At 45.1% G+C, this 19,493-nt stretch overlaps 1 protein-coding gene across 2 annotated transcripts in view; it reads right to left on the bottom strand.

The window, feature by feature from the left end:
* Nucleotides 1-19,493, bottom strand: part of ZSWIM8 (zinc finger SWIM-type containing 8) — a 2,332,791-nt gene that overhangs the window by 1,952,372 nt on the left and 360,926 nt on the right. For both annotated transcript variants that reach the window (XM_069240531.1, XM_069240532.1), the window contains exon 5: nt 5,087-5,194. In XM_069240531.1, coding sequence (XP_069096632.1) covers nt 5,087-5,194 — 108 coding nt within the window. The remainder of the gene's footprint in view (nt 1-5,086; nt 5,195-19,493) is intronic.

The raw sequence follows: 19,493 nt of genomic DNA, 5'->3' as shown, positions 1-19,493 counted from the left end.
CTGAGGACAGACTAAAGTAGTGCTCCCAAAGTGATGGCTAGTGAGCAGAAGTTACAGATGAATGAAATAAAGTTCTTAATATCATTTGACGAATTTGAGCCTGTTGATGTTTAGAATTATGTCATCTTGGTGTTGGCAGATTTAGGAACTCTGGGACATGGTTATGCCCACTTCCCAGAGAAAGTGGTAAAATAGGGCATGTAGTGACCCCAGGGGTAAGTTGCCCATTGGCTAGCACCCTACACTCACCGAAATGCCCTTAAATGCAGTATTTAGGGGAGCCCCCGGCACCAGGAAACCAGATTCCTGCTGACCTACAAATATAGAGCACACCGAAGAGCCGCAAAAGCAAAGCCGGAGGAAGAATCACCTTACTTGGTCCCAGCCCTGACAGTCTGTCTGTTGTTCCCCCCCGATTTGTGCCAAAGTTAGCTTGTCCTGCAAGCTGCTGAGACTTCAAAAGACTGTGAGGCCTGCCTGCCTTCAACAAAGACCCCGGAGCACTCGTGGAGCAGCAGGGCTGCTTCTCTGCATTTTGCACGCACTCCAAGAGAACTGCAAGGACTCTGGACCACAGAAAACCCAACACCTGAAAGCATCACTGCACCTGTGCGACCAAGCCTGAGTTGAAGAGGGTCAACAGTGCCTACATTGTCTCCCAGCCCTCCAGAGACAAAGCACACCTTGGACTTTCCCACTGTGGACTCATCACGCCACCTGCAGCCTCTGCACTCAGGCCCCCTCAACTGTGAGTGCTCCAGTAGAGAAAACCTGACGAATCAGGACACCTCTACACCTGTCGGCCATGCCCCATGAAGAAGAGGACGGAAGGTGTGCCCACATCCCCAGACATCTCAAGATTGGAACCCACTTTTGTTTCTTCCCAAAAGGACTCCATGTCCAGACCCACAGACTCTTTTCAACTGGACCAATCCCTACTGACTAACATTGGGCACCCAATGTCGTACTACACCTCTGCACCCGGCCGCCCGGTGTAGCCTGTTCCTGTGGTCCTGACCCTTACCCAGTACTTACCTTAAGTCCTGGAGATTGTTCCTTTAAGTCGCTGAACTATACCTAAATGTAGTACTTGTTTTTCTTTCTATAGGATAACATTACAGCTTTTCAGAAATTGCACTAAGTGTTGACCAGGGTTGTAGCATTCGTATAGCCTGACGCCCAGGACATATTGTGTGGGGTCAAGAACAACAAGTTTTCATATTTATTTTGTCTTTGGGACAAGTAGGCACAAGCCCATGCAGCACAGACCCTTTGGCAGCTGCCACCTTACAGTACCACATTATAGATCAAGGAAGGGCATTGTCTACAGTAAAACTAACATTTATATCCATATGTTAATGCTGTTTGATCTTGTATTTATGGTACATTAATGCAAAGTCTTTATTATTAGGATGAGCATGTACTAAGGACATGTAGGCTCGGGCAGCACCACTGATAGTCGATCCAGTTACAAAATGTGTACACACGTTTGCAAAGTTGAACAATATGAGGCTACGTATAATGCTCCCGGAATGCTCTCTGATTAGATGCAAATATCTGCAGGAGCTTGAAAGCAATTTTGAGGATTCTTTGACTTAAAATTCAAAACGTTCAATAAAAAAATGCAATGAGGAAAAAAACATTTTGCTGAGCTGCTGTGAAATTTTAGGTACTATTTCTTTGAAGCATCACTTAATAAAATGTGCTTATGAATGCCAGTATTTCTAAAAAAGATATCCATAATGGAAAAATTAGAGCAACCACTTCCAACAAGATTATGAGAAACATGAAAAATAAACAAGCATTGTCAAATTCAGTAGATTTGACATGGGTTGGCAGCCTTTTTGTTTTGTCAATGTGTGTCTTGTTTTGACATGGTTTTTGTAAAACTTTATTGTTGTGGGAGCTGCCGGGCCCTTACTATTATAACAAACATTTGCAAAAGTAAAAATATTTTTGGTCTCAAAAAGCACACATTGCCACAGTAGTTCCTGGCATTGAACAAAACTACTTTGTGTGCTGATATGCCCCTTGTGAAAGAGCACAATACTGTCACTCATGGTGAAGCCAGCCAAAAGAGAGAGAGACAGGACTGTAAAATAAACAAAAGGTCTTTGTTAACACCAGACCTAATTAGGGGCCCAATTCTCCCTCAGGTGGTCAGTAGGACGGCTTACAGGTCCAACCAGATGGTGCAAAGCTCCAAAGATTGGCATGGAGCAGATGCTCTGCTGTAGATCAGAGACCTCGGATCTCAATCTTTCCCAGAACCAGCAACAACACGTCTGTAACTACAAAGTAGCCTGCCACTATTGAGGTTGATATCCACCTGCACCATTCCAGTTTTTGGGCCATCACTCATGAGACTTGAATTGTGTCAGACAGCCTGCTCCAATTCCAGAGGCCACCAAAACCCAAGGTACCACTAAGGGCTTGCAACCACCATCTGGCACTATGGACGAGGAGGATACAAGAAGCTAGGAGCCCAAGAAGCCTTAGTATCATTCCCACCATGACGCAGGACTGAGCTCAAAACATCGGGATTACATCCTAAATGTCCGGGACTCGCTGCAGTGGGGAAATGCCTTGAACTCCACCATGTGAAGGAAAGCGCCTATGAAGGGAATTCTCTAAGAAGGGCTAAGATTGGACTGTCACTCACTGATAGAAAACCAGAGGGAGGACAAAAGAGTAGATGCCGACCAGCACTGGTGTGCAAGCCCAACTTGAGCAGCCAGTCACTGAATTACTGGTATATTTCTCCCCCACCTTCAGTGATGAGCTTTGACCAGTCATCACTTTCATGAGTTCCCAAAAGGCCAGTGTGACGCCAAAAGGCAGTACAGTAAAGTGGAAGCTAATCACCAAAGGCACATATTGTGTGTGTGTGGGGGGGGGGGGGGGGGGGGGGGGGGGTCTGTAAATGACTTCTGTTTCTTGCAGTCGCTGCATAGTTTGAATCCTCTGGTTTTGTGGAAGACATTCCTTTACCAGCATTCTGTGTGAGCAATTTTAAATCAGTGGAAGACTAACAACATTCGGAGAGGCGCTCCCGATCCATGTTGCAGGGGTGCTGCTATACACAGCTGCGGTTCAGCATTTCCAGGGCGATGCAAGGTTTCCACACAGGAGTCACTGCTGAAAAAATCTCCGAATCCAGTCTGCCACCTGCAGTAAGCAGAATCTATCACAAGTATGTCCAGCAGGAAAAGGTCACGATAATGGGAGCTCAGCAAGTCTTGGTTTATGCCAATGATTGTTTTTGTTGTATATTGAAGACTTCTGAAGAAGATGTAGGCCTAACCCTGATGGCAGTAATGGGTTTTGGCCAAGAGGCAGGCGTAAGAGTAAACTAGCAAATAGGGAAAATCTCACCTCTGCCTTGTAAAACTGCAAAAGGAAGAGGTGCCGTTGATGAAATGTGCCCCAGTTGGAAGGGCCCCCAACACATCTAATATCTGAGAGTAGAATTATATCGCAGCAGAGGAGTCATGCTAGGGGTCAATATGGGGTGGGCACTAAGAAATGTGGAGGTCTTCTGGTGTACATTTCTAGGGTTGCCCTCTGTAAGAGCACTAGGATATTTATTTTATTGCACTATGTGAACATTCCAATCATTGCTACTCCTCACGATTCTTCAGGAAATTAAGTTCAGGGCGGTCAGGTTTGATATGGGGTGGGGGGCACACAGGGTTGACTAGAGAAAGTGCAAAGCCCGTTAGATGAGAGAGGTCTGGTGGCTTCCTGACTTTGAATTGTACTACAGTGCAGCACAAAAGAAGTTTGTCAATAAATGGTTAGTGTCTGAGAGAAATGAGGAACCTAATTTCTTACAAACGACTCTGAGCAATTGGAAGAGACGAGTTAGGAGTTGTAGGCACTCGTTCACTTACACTGTAAATGCCACTGTTGAAAATGCTACTCGAAGAGCACTAATGTACATATGGCATGTGTGACAAAAATTCTCCTTTGTGCATCCCTAGATTTGGTAAACTGGTGGACCCGGTAGCAATCACAGCTTAAATACTCTGCCTAACACCTGGTTCGTTAGTAAGTTAGCCCTACCTGTTTTTCATAACATCAAGTACAGATAACTTTCATCCAGCAAGACCCATGTATGGTTGCTAGCAGCATTTCAGAAGCATTGCCTTCATGTTTAACACGATGTTTGTATAAATATATGCCACTGCATGTTTTTGCTAAAAGTATTTTAACCGTGAAGCCAGTGCTCCTTAAATGTGCTAGATGTAGTTTAGCTGATTTATACCTTACTTACAATAATGGTTACGGTGGAGACGTTGTTATCGTCTGCTGGATCTAAAAGAGCAATGGAGAAGTGGGGCGATCCCCGATCTGTCATCACAGACATTACTCCTAGCCCTGGCCTTTCATGTGACAACCTAGTGCATTCTGAACGTTGTGCATTTGGTTTCCTTTCGTTGAATTAATAAAATAAACACACCCAATAACACTGATCTGTAGTTTAAAAACCAAGCACTAGAAACAGAATCCCTGATGCTAACGAGCAAGGTGGACAGCCTACCTGGCGGGAATGTACCTTTTGTTTAAAAGAAAAAACAGCAAAAACAGCCTTCATGGCCATCCATGAGTGAGCACATAAAAATCATGTATGGATGGAATTTGTTGGAGTGGCTAAAGAACAGGGAGATTTGGTAACTATAGTATGATTAGAGAAGGGTTCATTTAGTTCAGGCTGAAAACAACTTACTAACACTAATGTATAGTCCGAACTGCACATAGACTTGTGTTCACTCAAATTACTGCTATCAGTAATTTGTTTCAAATTACAAGCCTACTGACTTATCCTATCCGCTACCTAGAACAGTTTAACTAAGAGCAAAAACACATAGGATGTAACATCCTAGTACAAAGACAAACAAAAAGCTACAAATGCATGCTTGTTTGTCACGAAATGTTAATTACTAGTTGAACAAAAAATGTCAGCACACTCAAATTCTCATATGATCTTCCAAATAATCAATTACATGGTAAAAGAAGGCATGGCAACGCCTGTGCTAAGAGACCCCAAAGCTTATCAGGTTTCTTGGTACCTCTGTTGACCTACCTGCTGAGGTAGTTCGCTGATAAGGTACTGTGCAAACTTTTGCAATTGATCTCTCTGCAGTCGCGACAAGGACTCGGAAACGGGGGCTCGCAGGCACACTGCAGACGCCTTAGGGGTCAGGTAAAGAAATAAACAAAAAAAACAAGAACATAAAATAAAAAATCAGAAAGTAGAATACAGATACGTACCACACTTGCTTTTACTGTTTTTTCGCACAAACCCTCACAAGCTTAAGACCAAATACAGTGTGAGAAAAAAAAGATTAACTCAGTGGTAACACAAGACCTCCCACGTCGATTTTATTTTGAAGAAGACAACCATTAAAGGACATTTAAATATTAAGTAGAATGATATTTAAGAATGTATGTTAAACCACAATATGTAGCGCTGTAGCCACAGCACAGCACTAGTTGTAAACTTCCAACAGTACTGAGGCAAGCTCCAATCAAAATGAAGCAATTTAAGATAAATGGTTCAGAGGTCGGTCAGTGGGAGAGCCGCCTGCCTGAATCAACACAATGTAAGCTGTTTCCTAGGACAGCAGGCGTTCGGCCCATTCGGGCAATGATGGGCTGAAATCATCAATAAAAAGAGGAGTTTAAGAACCTCTTGAGGCTGGCTTTAGACTCTTCTAGGGCCAAGGCCACTGGACTCTAAGCCCTCCTCATAAATGTTTTCTAACATTTTTATTTTTGTGATTTTGTCTTAACATTGCAGCTACACCAGAAAATACAGTAATACCTGCTTGTACCAGCACTTGAATATTGTTAACATTTTAGTATAACACATCATAGAGTAATACATCAATAATAGTTGTAAGCCATATATCCTACCGCTACCCAGCGCAAGCCCTTCTCATAAGTTATTTGGAATAGTGCGAGGTATTTACCGCACATGGCAAATACTATTACCTTGGTGTGAGGTATTTACCACGTGTGCTAAATCCCTCCTATAACAAGTTCTCAATTTGCAAATGAGTCATAACCTGCAGAATCGGTGTTTAACACACCAAATTCTGCATGTTTTTGTCCTTTTACCAAAATTACATTTTGGCAGGTTTGACCTGCTGGCATTTATTAGAATCACACGTGTGTACACAGATAGGAATTTAGTCCTGCTCCTGTAATGAGGCTTAAGAGATCAGCTTCCTTTGGCAGAGTAATTCAGCATTGATCAATATGAGAATCCTGGTGGTTCAATCACAAGTGGCCTCTTTCTGCTCATAAAGTGCGACTGTTCCATGAAATGCCTGGTGCATTACAAGCATAATACCTTGAACGCGATTCCTTTTCTCAAGAGGCATTGAAAGTCCGGAGAGATGGGCGTGTGATTTCAGAGATTCAAGCACATTATAGCTTACTGATTTGGGAATATTTGTAACTTCTAGATTTGTGATTTAGGGAAGCCAGCATAGACGATTTGCAGTAATCCAATCATTATATGACTCAGATTCTTGTCTATTGCGATTGAAATTGATATGGTTCAGGCCTTTTACCTTTGTTGGGGGAGCAAATTTAGGTTTTATGTGGTGAATTTTTATAATAATAACTTAATTGCCAAAGGTAATTTGAATGTTCTATCTTTACTGATTGAAGTCGCCAGCCAAAAGAAAATGAAAGGGTCTTCTTTCCTGCATGTCCTTCTCAGCTAACGTGCCAGTGCCAAGTTGGGTATTCTGCCTATTTTGTCTTCATCTATTTTTGACCCTCATACTTTGGATGTGGACCTAAACGCCACGGATGCTAGGGGTCTTTGTTTTTTATTTGCTTTTGGCCGGTTATGATCTAGAAAATGTGGTGTTACACCCCCACCTCCAAGGGTTTCCTCAATTATATCAACCTTTACTGGGAGGGGACTTGGCTCCACTATTGACAGTGTATTCACTTCACGGAGCTTGCACCCTTTAATCACAGGGTTGAGGTGCTCCATTGGTCTATAGCGATCATAATCCCCTGGCATTACGGAACATGGTTCCTTCAAAACCTCGATGTGTTACAGCTGAGAGTAGTAAGATGTTAACCACTAAGGATGCTGGGCGCAGGCTGGGTTGGCGCCAAGCAGAACGCAGAAGGTAGTTGGCACCAGCATGGATTTGGTGAATTCTTGCTCTTTGGCTGGTCAAAACCCATTTGTAGTTATAAGTTATTTAGAGTTACTTATGTTTCATGTTAAAGGCATGCTGTTAAGACCCGCGGGCAGGCTCTCCCCTCCTTGTAAATCTCGGTTTGAAAAAGAGTGCAGGGTGGCAAATGATAGCCTGCGTAGGGTTCTAAAGCAAGTACCTAGAAATCCGAGCTTAACAGCAGCAAGCAGAAAGGCCCATGCAATACCACTGAGAAACAAGCATTTGCAATGCAATAGGTCTCGCATTTGCTTGAGTTACAGCTATTGGCATTATCAATTCATAACTGGGCTTTTCTTGCCACATAAATTGGTCCATCCTTCCTCATAATTTCGTTATTTCCTGCCATATAATTCCAGCGGCCCAGCATTTAAATAAAGCACTTCTATTTACCTTCTTCCTCTATTTGCAGCAAAAAATGAAAATGTTGCCATTTAGCATTCTAATTTAGATCTGCCATGGTAATTCCAATATAATACCACTTTCACCATCCCACCATCAGAGTTGCTGGCTGGCTAACACAATTCCCCAAAAAGACACAAGACAACCACAGAGGAGAAATAAACTAGAAGAGTCACCCAAACATTTCAAGAGTGTTCAAACAGTAATAGTGCAATAAAGATGTTAAGTTGGCCTGAGTCAAGGTCATCATAATTGTAATAAGTGGAGATTAATAAAATATACAATTATCATATAAACCTTTATCAGAAATAAACTTTTGGCATTAGACTGTAATGCTCAAAACAGCCCCTAGAGGGCACGTGCCCATAACAAAAATATCACTTGTAAGAAACATGATCATGTAATCATAATCTTAGCCCCTAGAGGGCAAAACCCCATGAAAAAAAAATCAGGAGAAAGTAATGCGGTGTAACCATATTCTTTGCCCCTAGACTGTTTGTAGGGCTAGCGGGCCTACTGCAACGATACTGCAAACAAGGCCTTTAAAATTAAACTTCTCCCGGCTGTAAAACAAAACTTATAGCCATGAGAAAGCTTAAAAGACACTGAATGGTGGGAGGGGTTATTATTTTGGGGTCCCTATCAACCTAGTTCGGGGACACAGAGATGATGTAGATAGGGTGTTTTGAAGGTGGTCCCATTGTCCTAGGACCACGACAGGCTGAGCAATGAGCAAAAATGTTTTGTAAAATAATGCCCTGCTAAGCATTATGGGGCGAGTTTTCGTGCTGTGAATATTATAGTATGTTGCCTGTAATGCTTAGAACAGCCCCTAGAGGACACCACAATAAAAATAAAACAGCATTTGGAAGAAACATGGTCATGTAACCATATAGTCAACCCTTAGAGAGCACAACCACATGAAAAAGAGAATGGGAGAAAATAATGCAGTGTAACCATATACTGAGCCCCTAGAGAGCATAGTGCCTTCGAAGTTTTCAAGCCTAGCAGGCCTATTGCAATGACATTACAAACAAGGACAATAAAACATAACTTCTCCCAACTGTAAAACAAAAGTTCCAGCCATGAGATAGTTAAAAAATAAATAAATAAAAAAGATAATGAATGGTGGTAGGGGTTATCATTCTGGAGTCCCCACTAACAGTGTGTGGACCCAGAGATGATATAGCTAGAAAGAGCATGTGGTGGTGAGTTTTGAGGGTGGTACCACTGGCCTGGGACCACCAGAGGCTGAATTATAAGCAAAACTGTTTTGTCAAAGTAATGCCCTGCAAAGTAGTATGGGGCAAGTTTCAATGCCACAAATATTTTAGTATGTTGATAAGGCTGTAATGCTTAGAACAGCCCCTAGAGGACACCACAATGAAAATAACCTTTGTAAGAAACATGGTCATGTAACCATATAGTTAGCACCTAGAGGACATAACCACACAAAAGGAAAATGTCAATAAATAAAGCAGTGTAACCATATATTTAGCCCCTAGAGGCTGTAGTACATTACCCATTTTCAGGGATAACAGGCCAATAGCAATGATATTACACACAAGGCCCTTTAAAAAACAAGCTATTCCCAGCTGTAAAACAAACGTTCCAGTCATAAGAGTGCTTAAAAAGACACTGGATGGTGGGAAAGGTTATTATTTTGGGGTCCCCACTAATCTAGTGTGGGGACCCAGAGATGACCTAGACAGAAAAAGTGCGTTGTGCTGAACATTTTGGAGCTGGTCCCATTGATCGAGGACCACCACAGGCTGAGTTTTGAGCAAAAATGTTTTGTAAAATTAAAGTCCTGCAAAGCATTATGGGGCGAGTTTCCCAACTGCAGTAAATATTGTTGTATCTGCTCTCCCGCAGTGCCAGGAGAGACACTTTCATTTTGATGATTTATGTTTTACGTAAAATATTTACCAATTTCAAGTGTTTTAACGGGAGATCCACAAGAAATTACTCTGATTGGGTAACTGTGAACAACGTGACCAGCTCTCCAATAACGCCGATCGAGTTCACAATGTTGTGCCTGTTTGTGCTGTGAGCACCATGGCCGCCATGCAGCACAAAGGGGAGAGACAAAAGAAAAAAAGTTTGCCCATGCTGAAGTATATCGGCAACCGTGCAATAATCCATCTAACAGGGGCAGTCTGCAAGGTGTGACAAAAAATAGCCTCAAGGCGGGACAAACGTAAACCATTTACCAATAACATCAAGTGATTTTTGAAAGGCAAGCCCAGGAACGAATAAAAGTGATTGGCGTGAGATGGGTGTGGTTAAAATCCCACAATACTTACAACAGGTCGAAGCACTTGTGCGCTTGATCTAAAATAGTAAGTCGGAATGAAGGTTGAGAAGTTGGTGACTATTGTGACTGCATGTAAGAATAAAAACCCAGAGGAGTTTTGGAAGGCAGTGCGGGCAAGACTATCTTCAGCCCTACCAACTGATAAAGTTACCGTCCAAATGGTTATGAGACCTGGATTGAGCATTTTTCTACAGTCTACTCTTCTAACATTGTGATCTTCGATGAGGAATCTCCTATGGGGCTTGTAAGTGATATCCTTTCATTTGAGGCAGAGGAGGTCTTCAAAGCCATCCAAGAAAGTCCTTGCAACAAGGCACCAGTCCCGGAAGGCGTTCCCCTGGAGTTATTTAAAGAGGACCCCGGCTTTTGGTCTCTCTTGCTTATCAACGTGTTCAATTAAGCCTTTAGGGACAGGATTCAATCTTCATGGCATATGTCTGTTGTTGTATATATTTTTTTTAAAAGAGCAATGTTCAAGATGAACGAGTTACTTACCTTCGGTAACGACTTTTCTGGTGGATACATTAGCTACCTGTGGATTCCTCACCTAATGAATACTCCCATGGCGCCAGCATTCAACGGAAATCTTCTTCCTAGTCTCTGCACGTCGACGAGGACGTCACTCTAGCCCACGCGACGCCGTCTGACGTCATACAGGCAATAAGAGGTCCTCGCCGACGTGCCGACGTCAGTACCAACATTTTTTACGTGCATGAGAACAACAACCCAATGCAATGAAAGAGCAAGGCAACATCCCATAACCTTGTAAAATACACAATATTGCAATGAATAGCTGTAAATTTAATATAACGAACAAATATATGCAAATCATGTATGTACACAAAGATATATATATATATATACAGATAAATATATACAAGTATCCATATATACAACATCTATTGCAACCTTGAAGACCAAGAGGAGCGCACTCAAGGATTACTTCGTAAGACCAGAAAGGCAACGGGGAGGCGGGTGGGACTGTGAGGAATCCACAGGTAGCTAATGTATCCACCAGAAAAGTCGTTACCGAAGGTAAGTAACTCGTTCTTCTGATGGATACAACTACCTGTGGATTCCTCACCTAATGAATAGAGTCCCAAAGCAGTACCACGCCCGGTGGCGGGTGCCTAAATGGTCAAACCAAGAAATCCTGCAGCACTGACCGTGCAAAATGGCCGTCCCTTCTGACCTCAGAGTCCAAACAGTAATGTTTCGCAAAAGTGTGAAGGGACGACCAAGTTGCGGCCTTGCAGATGTCAACCACAGGAACACCTCTGGCCAAGGCCGAAGTGGCCGACTTAGCTCTGGTGGAATGAGCTCTAATGCCCTCAGGAGGGTCCTTCTTTGCCAAAGAGTAACAGATTTTAATGCAAAGAACCACCCACCTGGAGAGTGTTCTCTTGTGGACTGCCTTTCCTCTCCTCTTGCCCACGTACCCGATGAACAGCTGATCCTCTAGCCTGAAATCCTTTGTTCTATCAATAAAGAAGCTCAACGCCCTCTTTGGGTCCAGACGGTGCAGTCTTTCTTCCTCTTTAGAAGGATGAGGCGGAGGATAGAACGTGGACAAAGTAATTGTCTGAGCCAAATGGAAGGGTGAAACAACCTTCGGGAGGAAAGCAGCCTTGGTCCTCAACACCACCTTATCCCCATAAAAAGTTGTATAAGGGGGCTTTACCGATAAGGCCTGCAACTCACTCACTCTCCTTGCAGATGTTATAGCTACCAGAAAAACTGTTTTTATAACCAAATACCTTAAGGGGCAAGAATGCATAGGCTCGAAAGGGGACCCCATAAGGAAAGTCAGGACCAAGGACAAATCCCATTGCGGCATAACAAATAGTTTTGGAGGATATTTATTTAGAAGACCTTTCCAGAATCTGATAACAATAGGGGATTTAAATAACGATGGTTGGTCTGGAAGACAAATGAAGGCTGACAAGGCCGACAAATAACCCTTAATGGTAGCCACTGCACAACCTTTCTGCGGTAGAGACAGAGCAAAAGACAAAACGTCCGATAGATGAGCATGTAAGGGATCAATCTGCCTCTCTCCACACCACGCAACAAATTTAGACCACCTATTAGCGTAGATAGATTTAGTGAAGTGTCGCCTGGCCGCTAATATAACATCCACTACATCAGGCGGGAGAGAGAAGGAACTCAGGTTGCCCCGTTCAATCTCCAGGCATGTAGGTGCAGACTCTGGAGGTTGGGGTGTAAAACCTGCCCCTGCGACTGCGAGAGGAGGTCTGCCCTGAAAGGGAGACAGAGCGGAGGGCACATTGAAAGTTGGAGAAGGTCGGAATACCACACCCTCCTTGGCCAATCCGGAGGTATTAAGATGACTAGCGCCCGGTCTTGGCGAATTTTCCTCAATACTCGAGGAATCAAGGGTATGGGAGGAAACGCGTAAAGCAACTGGCCGCACCAGGTTATTTGAAACGCGTCCCCCAACGCTCCCTGCATCGGATACTGGAGGCTGCAGAATAACGGACAATGCGCGTTCTCCAGAGTGGCAAACAGATCTACCCGAGGAAACCCCCACCTTTGGAAGATCAAACGGGCTTGATCTGGATGGAGACGCCACTCGTGGTCTGCCGAGAATTGGCGACTGAGACCATCCGCACGTACATTCAAGACCCCGGCCAGATGATTTGCTACCAAGCAAATCTGATGGTCCTTTGCCCAGGACCATAGTCGAAGAGCTTCTCTGCAGAGAAGGTACGACCCTACTCCTCCCTGTTTGTTTATGTACCACATCGTGGTAGTATTGTCCGTCAGGACCTGTACCGACTGACCACGAAGGGAAGGGAGGAAGGCCTTGAGAGCCAGACGTACAGCCCGTAACTCCAACAGATTGATATGAAACATCTGCTCCTCTGGAGACCAAAGGCCTTTGTTCTCCAGATCCCCCAGATGAGCTCCCCACCCTAGAGTGGAAGCATCTGTTATGACCGTGGCCACTGGTGGCGACTGCGCGAACGGCTTTCCTTGTGAAAGATTGTTGCTCGCAATCCACCACTTCAAGTCCACAGCAGCATCTCTGGAGATCTTGACAGCACCTTCTAGATCTCCTTTGTGTTGAGACCACTGCCTTCGGAGGCACCACTGAAGAGCCCTCATGTGCCAGCGAGCATGCGTGACCAACAGAATGCAGGAGGCAAACAGACCGAGCAGACGAAGGACCTTGAGGACTGGAACTACCGCTCCATTTCGAAACATTGGAACCAATTCCTGAATATCTTGAATCCGCTGAGGCGGAGGAAAGGCTCGACTCAATGTTGTATCCAGTACTGCCCCTATGAACAGGAGGCGCTGAGAGGGCTCCAGGTGAGATTTGGGCTCGTTCACCGAAAAACCCAGGTCGAACAACAACTGAGTCGTTGACTGCAGATGATGCGACACAAGCTCCGGCGACTTGGCTTTGATCAACCAGTCGTCCAAGTAAGGGAATACTGCTATCCCCTTCCTTCTGAGCTCTGCCGCAACCACCGACATCACCTTCGTGAAGACTCGAGGTGCTGAAGTAAGACCAAACGGAAGGACCGCAAACTGATAGTGCTGCGATCCCACCATAAACCGGAGATACTTCCTGTGTGACTTGAGTATCGGGATATGAAAGTAAGCATCCTGCAAGTCGACAGACACCATCCAAATCTTCCTTGTTCAACGCCAAAAGCACCTGAGCTAGGGTCAGCATCTTGAACTTTTCCTGTTTGAGGAACCAATTCAAGATCCTCAGGTCCAGGATTGGTCTCAACCGACCATCCTTCTTGGGAATCAGGAAATACCTTGAGTAACAACCTCGACCCCTTTCCTGCTCTGGGACCAACTCTACTGCGCCCTTTGAAAGGAGGACTTGTACCTCCTGTTCTAGCAACAGGAGGTGTTCTTCTGAACAATAAGATGGGCGGGGCGGGATGAGGGGCGGGAACTCCCGAAAGGGAAGGGTGTAGCCTTTTCCCACAATACTGAGAACCCAAGTGTCCGTTGTAATAGTCTTCCACTTGTGGAGAAAATGCTGTAATCTTCCCCCTACAGGAGAGGAGTGAGTGGGAAATGGTGGAAGCCTAAGGCTGCTTTCCCTGCTGCACCCCTCCAGAGGACGAGGAAGAGGCAGAGTGCTGCTGAGAGGCTCCTCTGGTGCGGGCCCTCCCTCTCCCTCTAAAAGATCTATAGTGATGGGAAGAGGCAGGTTGCTGGAATCTCCCCCGAAAGGAAGAGGAGGAAGAGCCACGCCCAAATCCCCGAAACCTCCTGAAAATCCTGGAAGAGGCAGAGGAAGAAGGAGCTTGGAGTCCTAACGATTTGGCTGTGGCCCTGCTCTCCTTAAAACGTTCCAAGGCCGAATCTGCCTTGGCGCCAAACAGCTTGTCCCCATCAAAAGGGAGATCCAATAGGGTTGACTGCACATCCGCAGAAAACCCTGAATTACAGAGCCAGGCCTGTCTCCTTGCCACCACAGTCGTGCCCATTGCTCTGGCCACCGAGTCGGTGGTGTCCAGCCCAGACTGAATAATCTGGGTCGCGGCAGCCTGGGCATCTGAAACAACATCCAAAAGACCCTGGGGAAGCTCCGTAAATGATGAGGAAATGTCATCCATAAGAGCATGAATATATCTCCCCAGGATACAAGTTGCGTTGGTGGCCTTCAACGCCAGACTGCAGGACGAAAAGATTTTCTTGGACTGCGCATCCAGTTTCTTCGAGTCCCTGTCCCCAGGCACCGTCGGGAAAGAACGAGGCGCTGATTTGGATGAACAGGAGGCCTGCACCACCAAGCTCTCCGGTGTAGGGTGTCTAGAAAGAAAGCCAGGGTCAGTTGGTGCAGCTCGATACCTCCTGGCTACGGCTCTATGAACCGCTGGGGAAGATACTGGTCTCTTCCACACCTCTAGCACCGGATCCAGCAAAGCGTAAATAAAGGGCAATAGAGGCTCTGCCGCAGCTGAGGCCGGATGAAGCACCTCTGTCAGAAGGTTCTGTTTTGTCTCTACCACCGGCAAAGGCAGGTCCAGAAAACTAGCTGCCTTCCGTACCACTGCGTGAAAGGAAGCAGCCTCCTCCGTGTATTCCCCTGGAGACGAAAGATCCCACTCAGGGGAAGTGTCCAGCCCACTGGCTGTATCTAGACCATGCAGTCCATCACCCGAGTCCTCTAGTTCTCCTTCTTCCAGGACTCGTTGGTACTCCGGCTCCTCTAATAAACGGAGAGCACGTCTCCTCGAATGAAGCCTCTGCTCGATACGCGGAGTCGATAAGGCCTCCGCCGAAGATCGGCGCCGATCTTCAGAAGCCACCGACGCCGCGTCCGGCGCCACAGGTAACTTTGGCGCCGATGAAAGAGCACTCGGAGCGGATGGACCCACCGGACGAAATCCCGACGTCGACGGGATGGAAATCTCCGGGGCCAATCCCTCCGAAGCCACCGGAGCGGCCACAGGCGCCGACACCGGCGCCGAGCCCACATTCCCAAAAGGGAGAAAGGGCATAAAGGGTGCTGGCCGTAGAGGCGCAGGATCACCCAATGAAAAGGCCAAAGGGCCAGCTGGAGCACCCCCTGGAGCCATCTGTTGGAAGATGGTATACATCGCATTTAGGAATGCGGTACTATCGGCTCCAGGGGTGGGAAAAGCCGGATACTGGGGTGCCTGTATCGAAGGCGACCCCGACCTCGACGTCTGCGACGCCGGGGACAACACCAGAGGCTGCACCACTTCAATCACCGACGCCTGTCCAGGTGAAGTCGGTGACGCCGGAGAGGGCAACGGCGTCGATAGATGCGGCGTGACCGTGGGACTGACCTCCCAAGTCCTCCGGCGCCGATCCGAAGACCTGGAACGAGTCTCCTTGCTTGAATGGCGCCGTGATTCTCTACGGCGCCGGGAGTCTCGATGACGCCGATGCCTTGGCGAAGAAGACTTCTTATGATGTTTTTCTTTCTTCGACTTCGCCATAAACAACTTCGCCTCACGTTCCTTGAGGGCCTTTGGATTCATGTGCTGGCATGAATCACAAGTCGAGACGTCGTGGTCGGAGCTTAAACACCAAAGGCAGTCGGAGTGAGGATCCGTAACTGACATCTTGCCCCCACACTCACGACAAGGCTTAAAACCCGACTTTCTCTGCGACATTATTACTGCAGCGAAGGACTACGCAGCAAAAAATACACTGTAACCACGAAAGTAACAGTTGCTCCCTCGAAGATAACCGTTTCGAATGCACGGAAAAACGGGAACTGACGTCGGCACGTCGTCGAGGACCTCTTATTGCCTGTATGACGTCAGACGGCGTCGCGTGGGCTAGAGTGACGTCCTCGTCGACGTGCAGAGACTAGGAAGAAAATTTCCGTCGAATGCTGGCGCCATGGGAGTATTCCTTAGGTGAGGAATCCACAGGTAGTTGTATCCATCAGAACCACGGTGCTACCGCTCAATTTCACTACTCGATTCTACAATCAAAATAACAGGTTGAGTTATTTTGGAACAGCTGCAGTCCTGGCTAACCTAGAGTAATATTCTATCTTGCGTGCAATTTGGTTTCAGGAAGGGCTTTGGAACAATCGAGCAATGCTTGAATTTACATCTTATCGTGGCCAAATATAAACATGCAAAGGGAACGCCTATCCATCTTGCCTTCATGGACCTATAGAGTGCATTTGATTATGTCAACAGGTCAAAGTTATGGCCAATTCCCCTGTCATTGGGTCTTGAGGAGGGACTAGTTTTTTTTTCTGCGGCTCCTGCATCAAGAGCTTTCGGCCACAGTGAGATTTAAGGAGGCTGGGGAGTGTACCGGGCCCATTTAAAGTAAAGCCCAGTGTATGGCAAGGCTGTGTTTTAGCCCCTATACTCTTCCTACTCTATAATAATGATTTGCAGAGTACCTTAGTGCCTGTTGGGGCTGATGTACCGCGTGTTGAGAATAAAGCTGTGCCTGTATTACTATATGAGGATGATGTGGTGCTCCTTGCCAGAACGGCTAATGCCCTAAACGATCTGATAACTAGCTTTGTCATTCATGAAGGGGCTTGATTTAGAGACTACATTTTTAAAAAACGTTTTAATGATGTGCGGTGCTAGAAACACCAAAACTCGCACCGTCAGTGTACGTGGAAAAAAATGGGCAGGATGAGCTCTTTTGTATACTTTTGTTTGGACTTTAATGAGGCCTGTACCTGGTCTGTTTGTCTCAGAAATAGGGTGTCCGAATTCTCACATACTGTTGGCACAACTTTCTCCCTTGCTGCCTCTATTGGCAAAAAACCTGTTATCCCGGTCTTAGAAATTTATAAACGGAAATGCCTCCCAATTTTCAGGTATCGCATGGGAGTATGGGTTTACTGCGATGTTGGGTTTAACCAAAGAGGAATATAGATTTAGTTGTCTCCTGTTGGGGGTCCCACCTTCGACCCCTTACTTTCATGTTCACCAAGAGCTAGGCTTAGATCATGTTCAAGACCTAATTAATGCAGCTCCCCTGGCTCTATGGTGCTAGTTTTAATCAAATAAGGAAGTCAAGTTTAATCTGGCCATTATTAGAGATTGCCTTTCATATGATCATGGGCTGAAGTTTATCAGAAATAGTACTTTGGCCCTGGGCTGTTTGAGAACCCAGCTACCATCCTCAAAAAAAGACAGAGACTGGGTTCAGGACAGCTTTTTAAAGAATAGGCAAGCTAGTAGGGAGGCTGTTGAGATAGTGAAGCCCGCCGTGAGAGACTTCTGCATAATTCAGACAGCAGTGGGGACAGCCCCATACTTACTATACCTGCAGAATGTGTATTAACATACTCTACTGACTCGACTCAGACTTGGGATGATACGCTGAATGATATGTTTTCCAATTGGGCAATGCTCTTCTGCTGACATAGGCGTCTGCCCATGTGAGGAACAATCGTATCAGACTTTACTGCACTTTGTCTTTTTTGTAAGTTTTATCTTCCCTATACTTTATTACCACTGTCGCGCAGGCAGAAGTTCACAAGGTGTAAAGCTGCTCTGTACTGCCTTCAGCAACTTAGCGACTATGCATCCTGCCTATCAGTTGGTTGTTTTCTGAAAAGTATTTTACGATATAGGAAAAGTAGGTTGTTTTAACTATTCGCTGCTCATTTCCATTGTAATTAATGTCTTGGCTTTTATAGTCTTGTGTATAAATTGTGTTGATGTTATTGCATTCCACGTTTTAATGTGTTTTTAAACAAGGTACTATATCTCTGCATGTATTTGCGTTTATATTTTTAAAATAGCTCCACATTTCTATTTGCTATTTTAATATGTGCCTTTTCTTTTAATTTATTATGTAAATTGTTTATGGTAAACTTTTAAGATCAACCTTGGTATGATCGAATAAAGATTATGATGACTCAAGTTCTTGTCAGTTTGATGAGATTATTCTGAAAAACAGGGTGAATTTTTCCACATGCATAGGTGATAATTAGTGTTTTTGGTCACAATCTGAGAAACGAAAGGCAACTCAGTAGTAACTCTGTTTGCCAGGGTCGAGCTTGTCTCAAAACAAGAGCCCATAAAAAGTTACGGCATGGTTGGAGTTAAGGCCATTCTCACATATGAGGACTTTATTTTCACCTCCTTCCCCAATCAAACTGAGGAAGCTTTGCTTTATCCAAATAAATATATTGCCCAGGTATTTAGTGGTGTTGTTTAGGTTTCCCAAATTTCTCTGCCACCAAAGATGGATGTGAATATTGTTAACTTAGATCTATAGGTGCAGTTGGTAGAGATCTATGACCTGGGTGAGAGGGAGTATGTAGACCATGAATAGTGGAGATAATAGTGGGCCTCGTGGTCTCTCAAATAAAGCTGGTTTCCAGAAGAGATGAGATGCACCAATAACAGGAGTCACTGGCGATCCAAATTTACACAGCAAACCCTGGGGAATTTACCTGGGAATATCGTAGGTATTCATTTCACTTCGGATAGTATTCTCAGAACACAACTCATAATCCCCCACTATTCATTCCCACCCTTCCGCCCCTCTCAAAATCCCTCCCCACCTTCGAGTTACCAATAACTTGGAATCCAAGAAGGAAATGGGGTAGCAATACAACTGGGACATACACTGGGCACATGTAATGAGGCCCTCAGTGCTTTAAAAGCTGGTTAGGGTGGACTGCCATTTTACATCTTACTCCTTTGAATACTTAAATATTCGAGAGCTAGCAAGGTTTGAAGAAAAGCACATAGCCACGGAATCTATAACACATGCTGCTCTCTACTCAACTCCTTTTAAGTCTAACAAATGATAAATACTATGAGGCTAATGGCTATCTGGAGATTCACAACAGAAAAGACATGCTGCAGATGAGGAGGCAGGGCGACTAATAGTCCTACCAATTTTGAGAAGGCAGGTTTTGTGGCATAATACGAAGGACCTATATGAGAGACTATTCAGCTAGCCATGAATTATTTAAACGACTGAAATGCAATTACAGTAAAAACATTAGGTGGAAAAATAAGTTGTTCAAGACAAAGGCATAAAGCAATTTTTATTTTATAGAGTATATGATTTTAACCCTTTCAGTTCTGGTGATGGTG

Source organism: Pleurodeles waltl, chromosome 6, assembly GCF_031143425.1.
Source record: "Pleurodeles waltl isolate 20211129_DDA chromosome 6, aPleWal1.hap1.20221129, whole genome shotgun sequence".
Classification (NCBI taxonomy): domain Eukaryota; kingdom Metazoa; phylum Chordata; class Amphibia; order Caudata; family Salamandridae; genus Pleurodeles; species Pleurodeles waltl.
The sequence above is the reverse complement of the archived record's forward strand: the minus strand, read 5'-3'. Positions and strand labels throughout refer to the sequence as shown.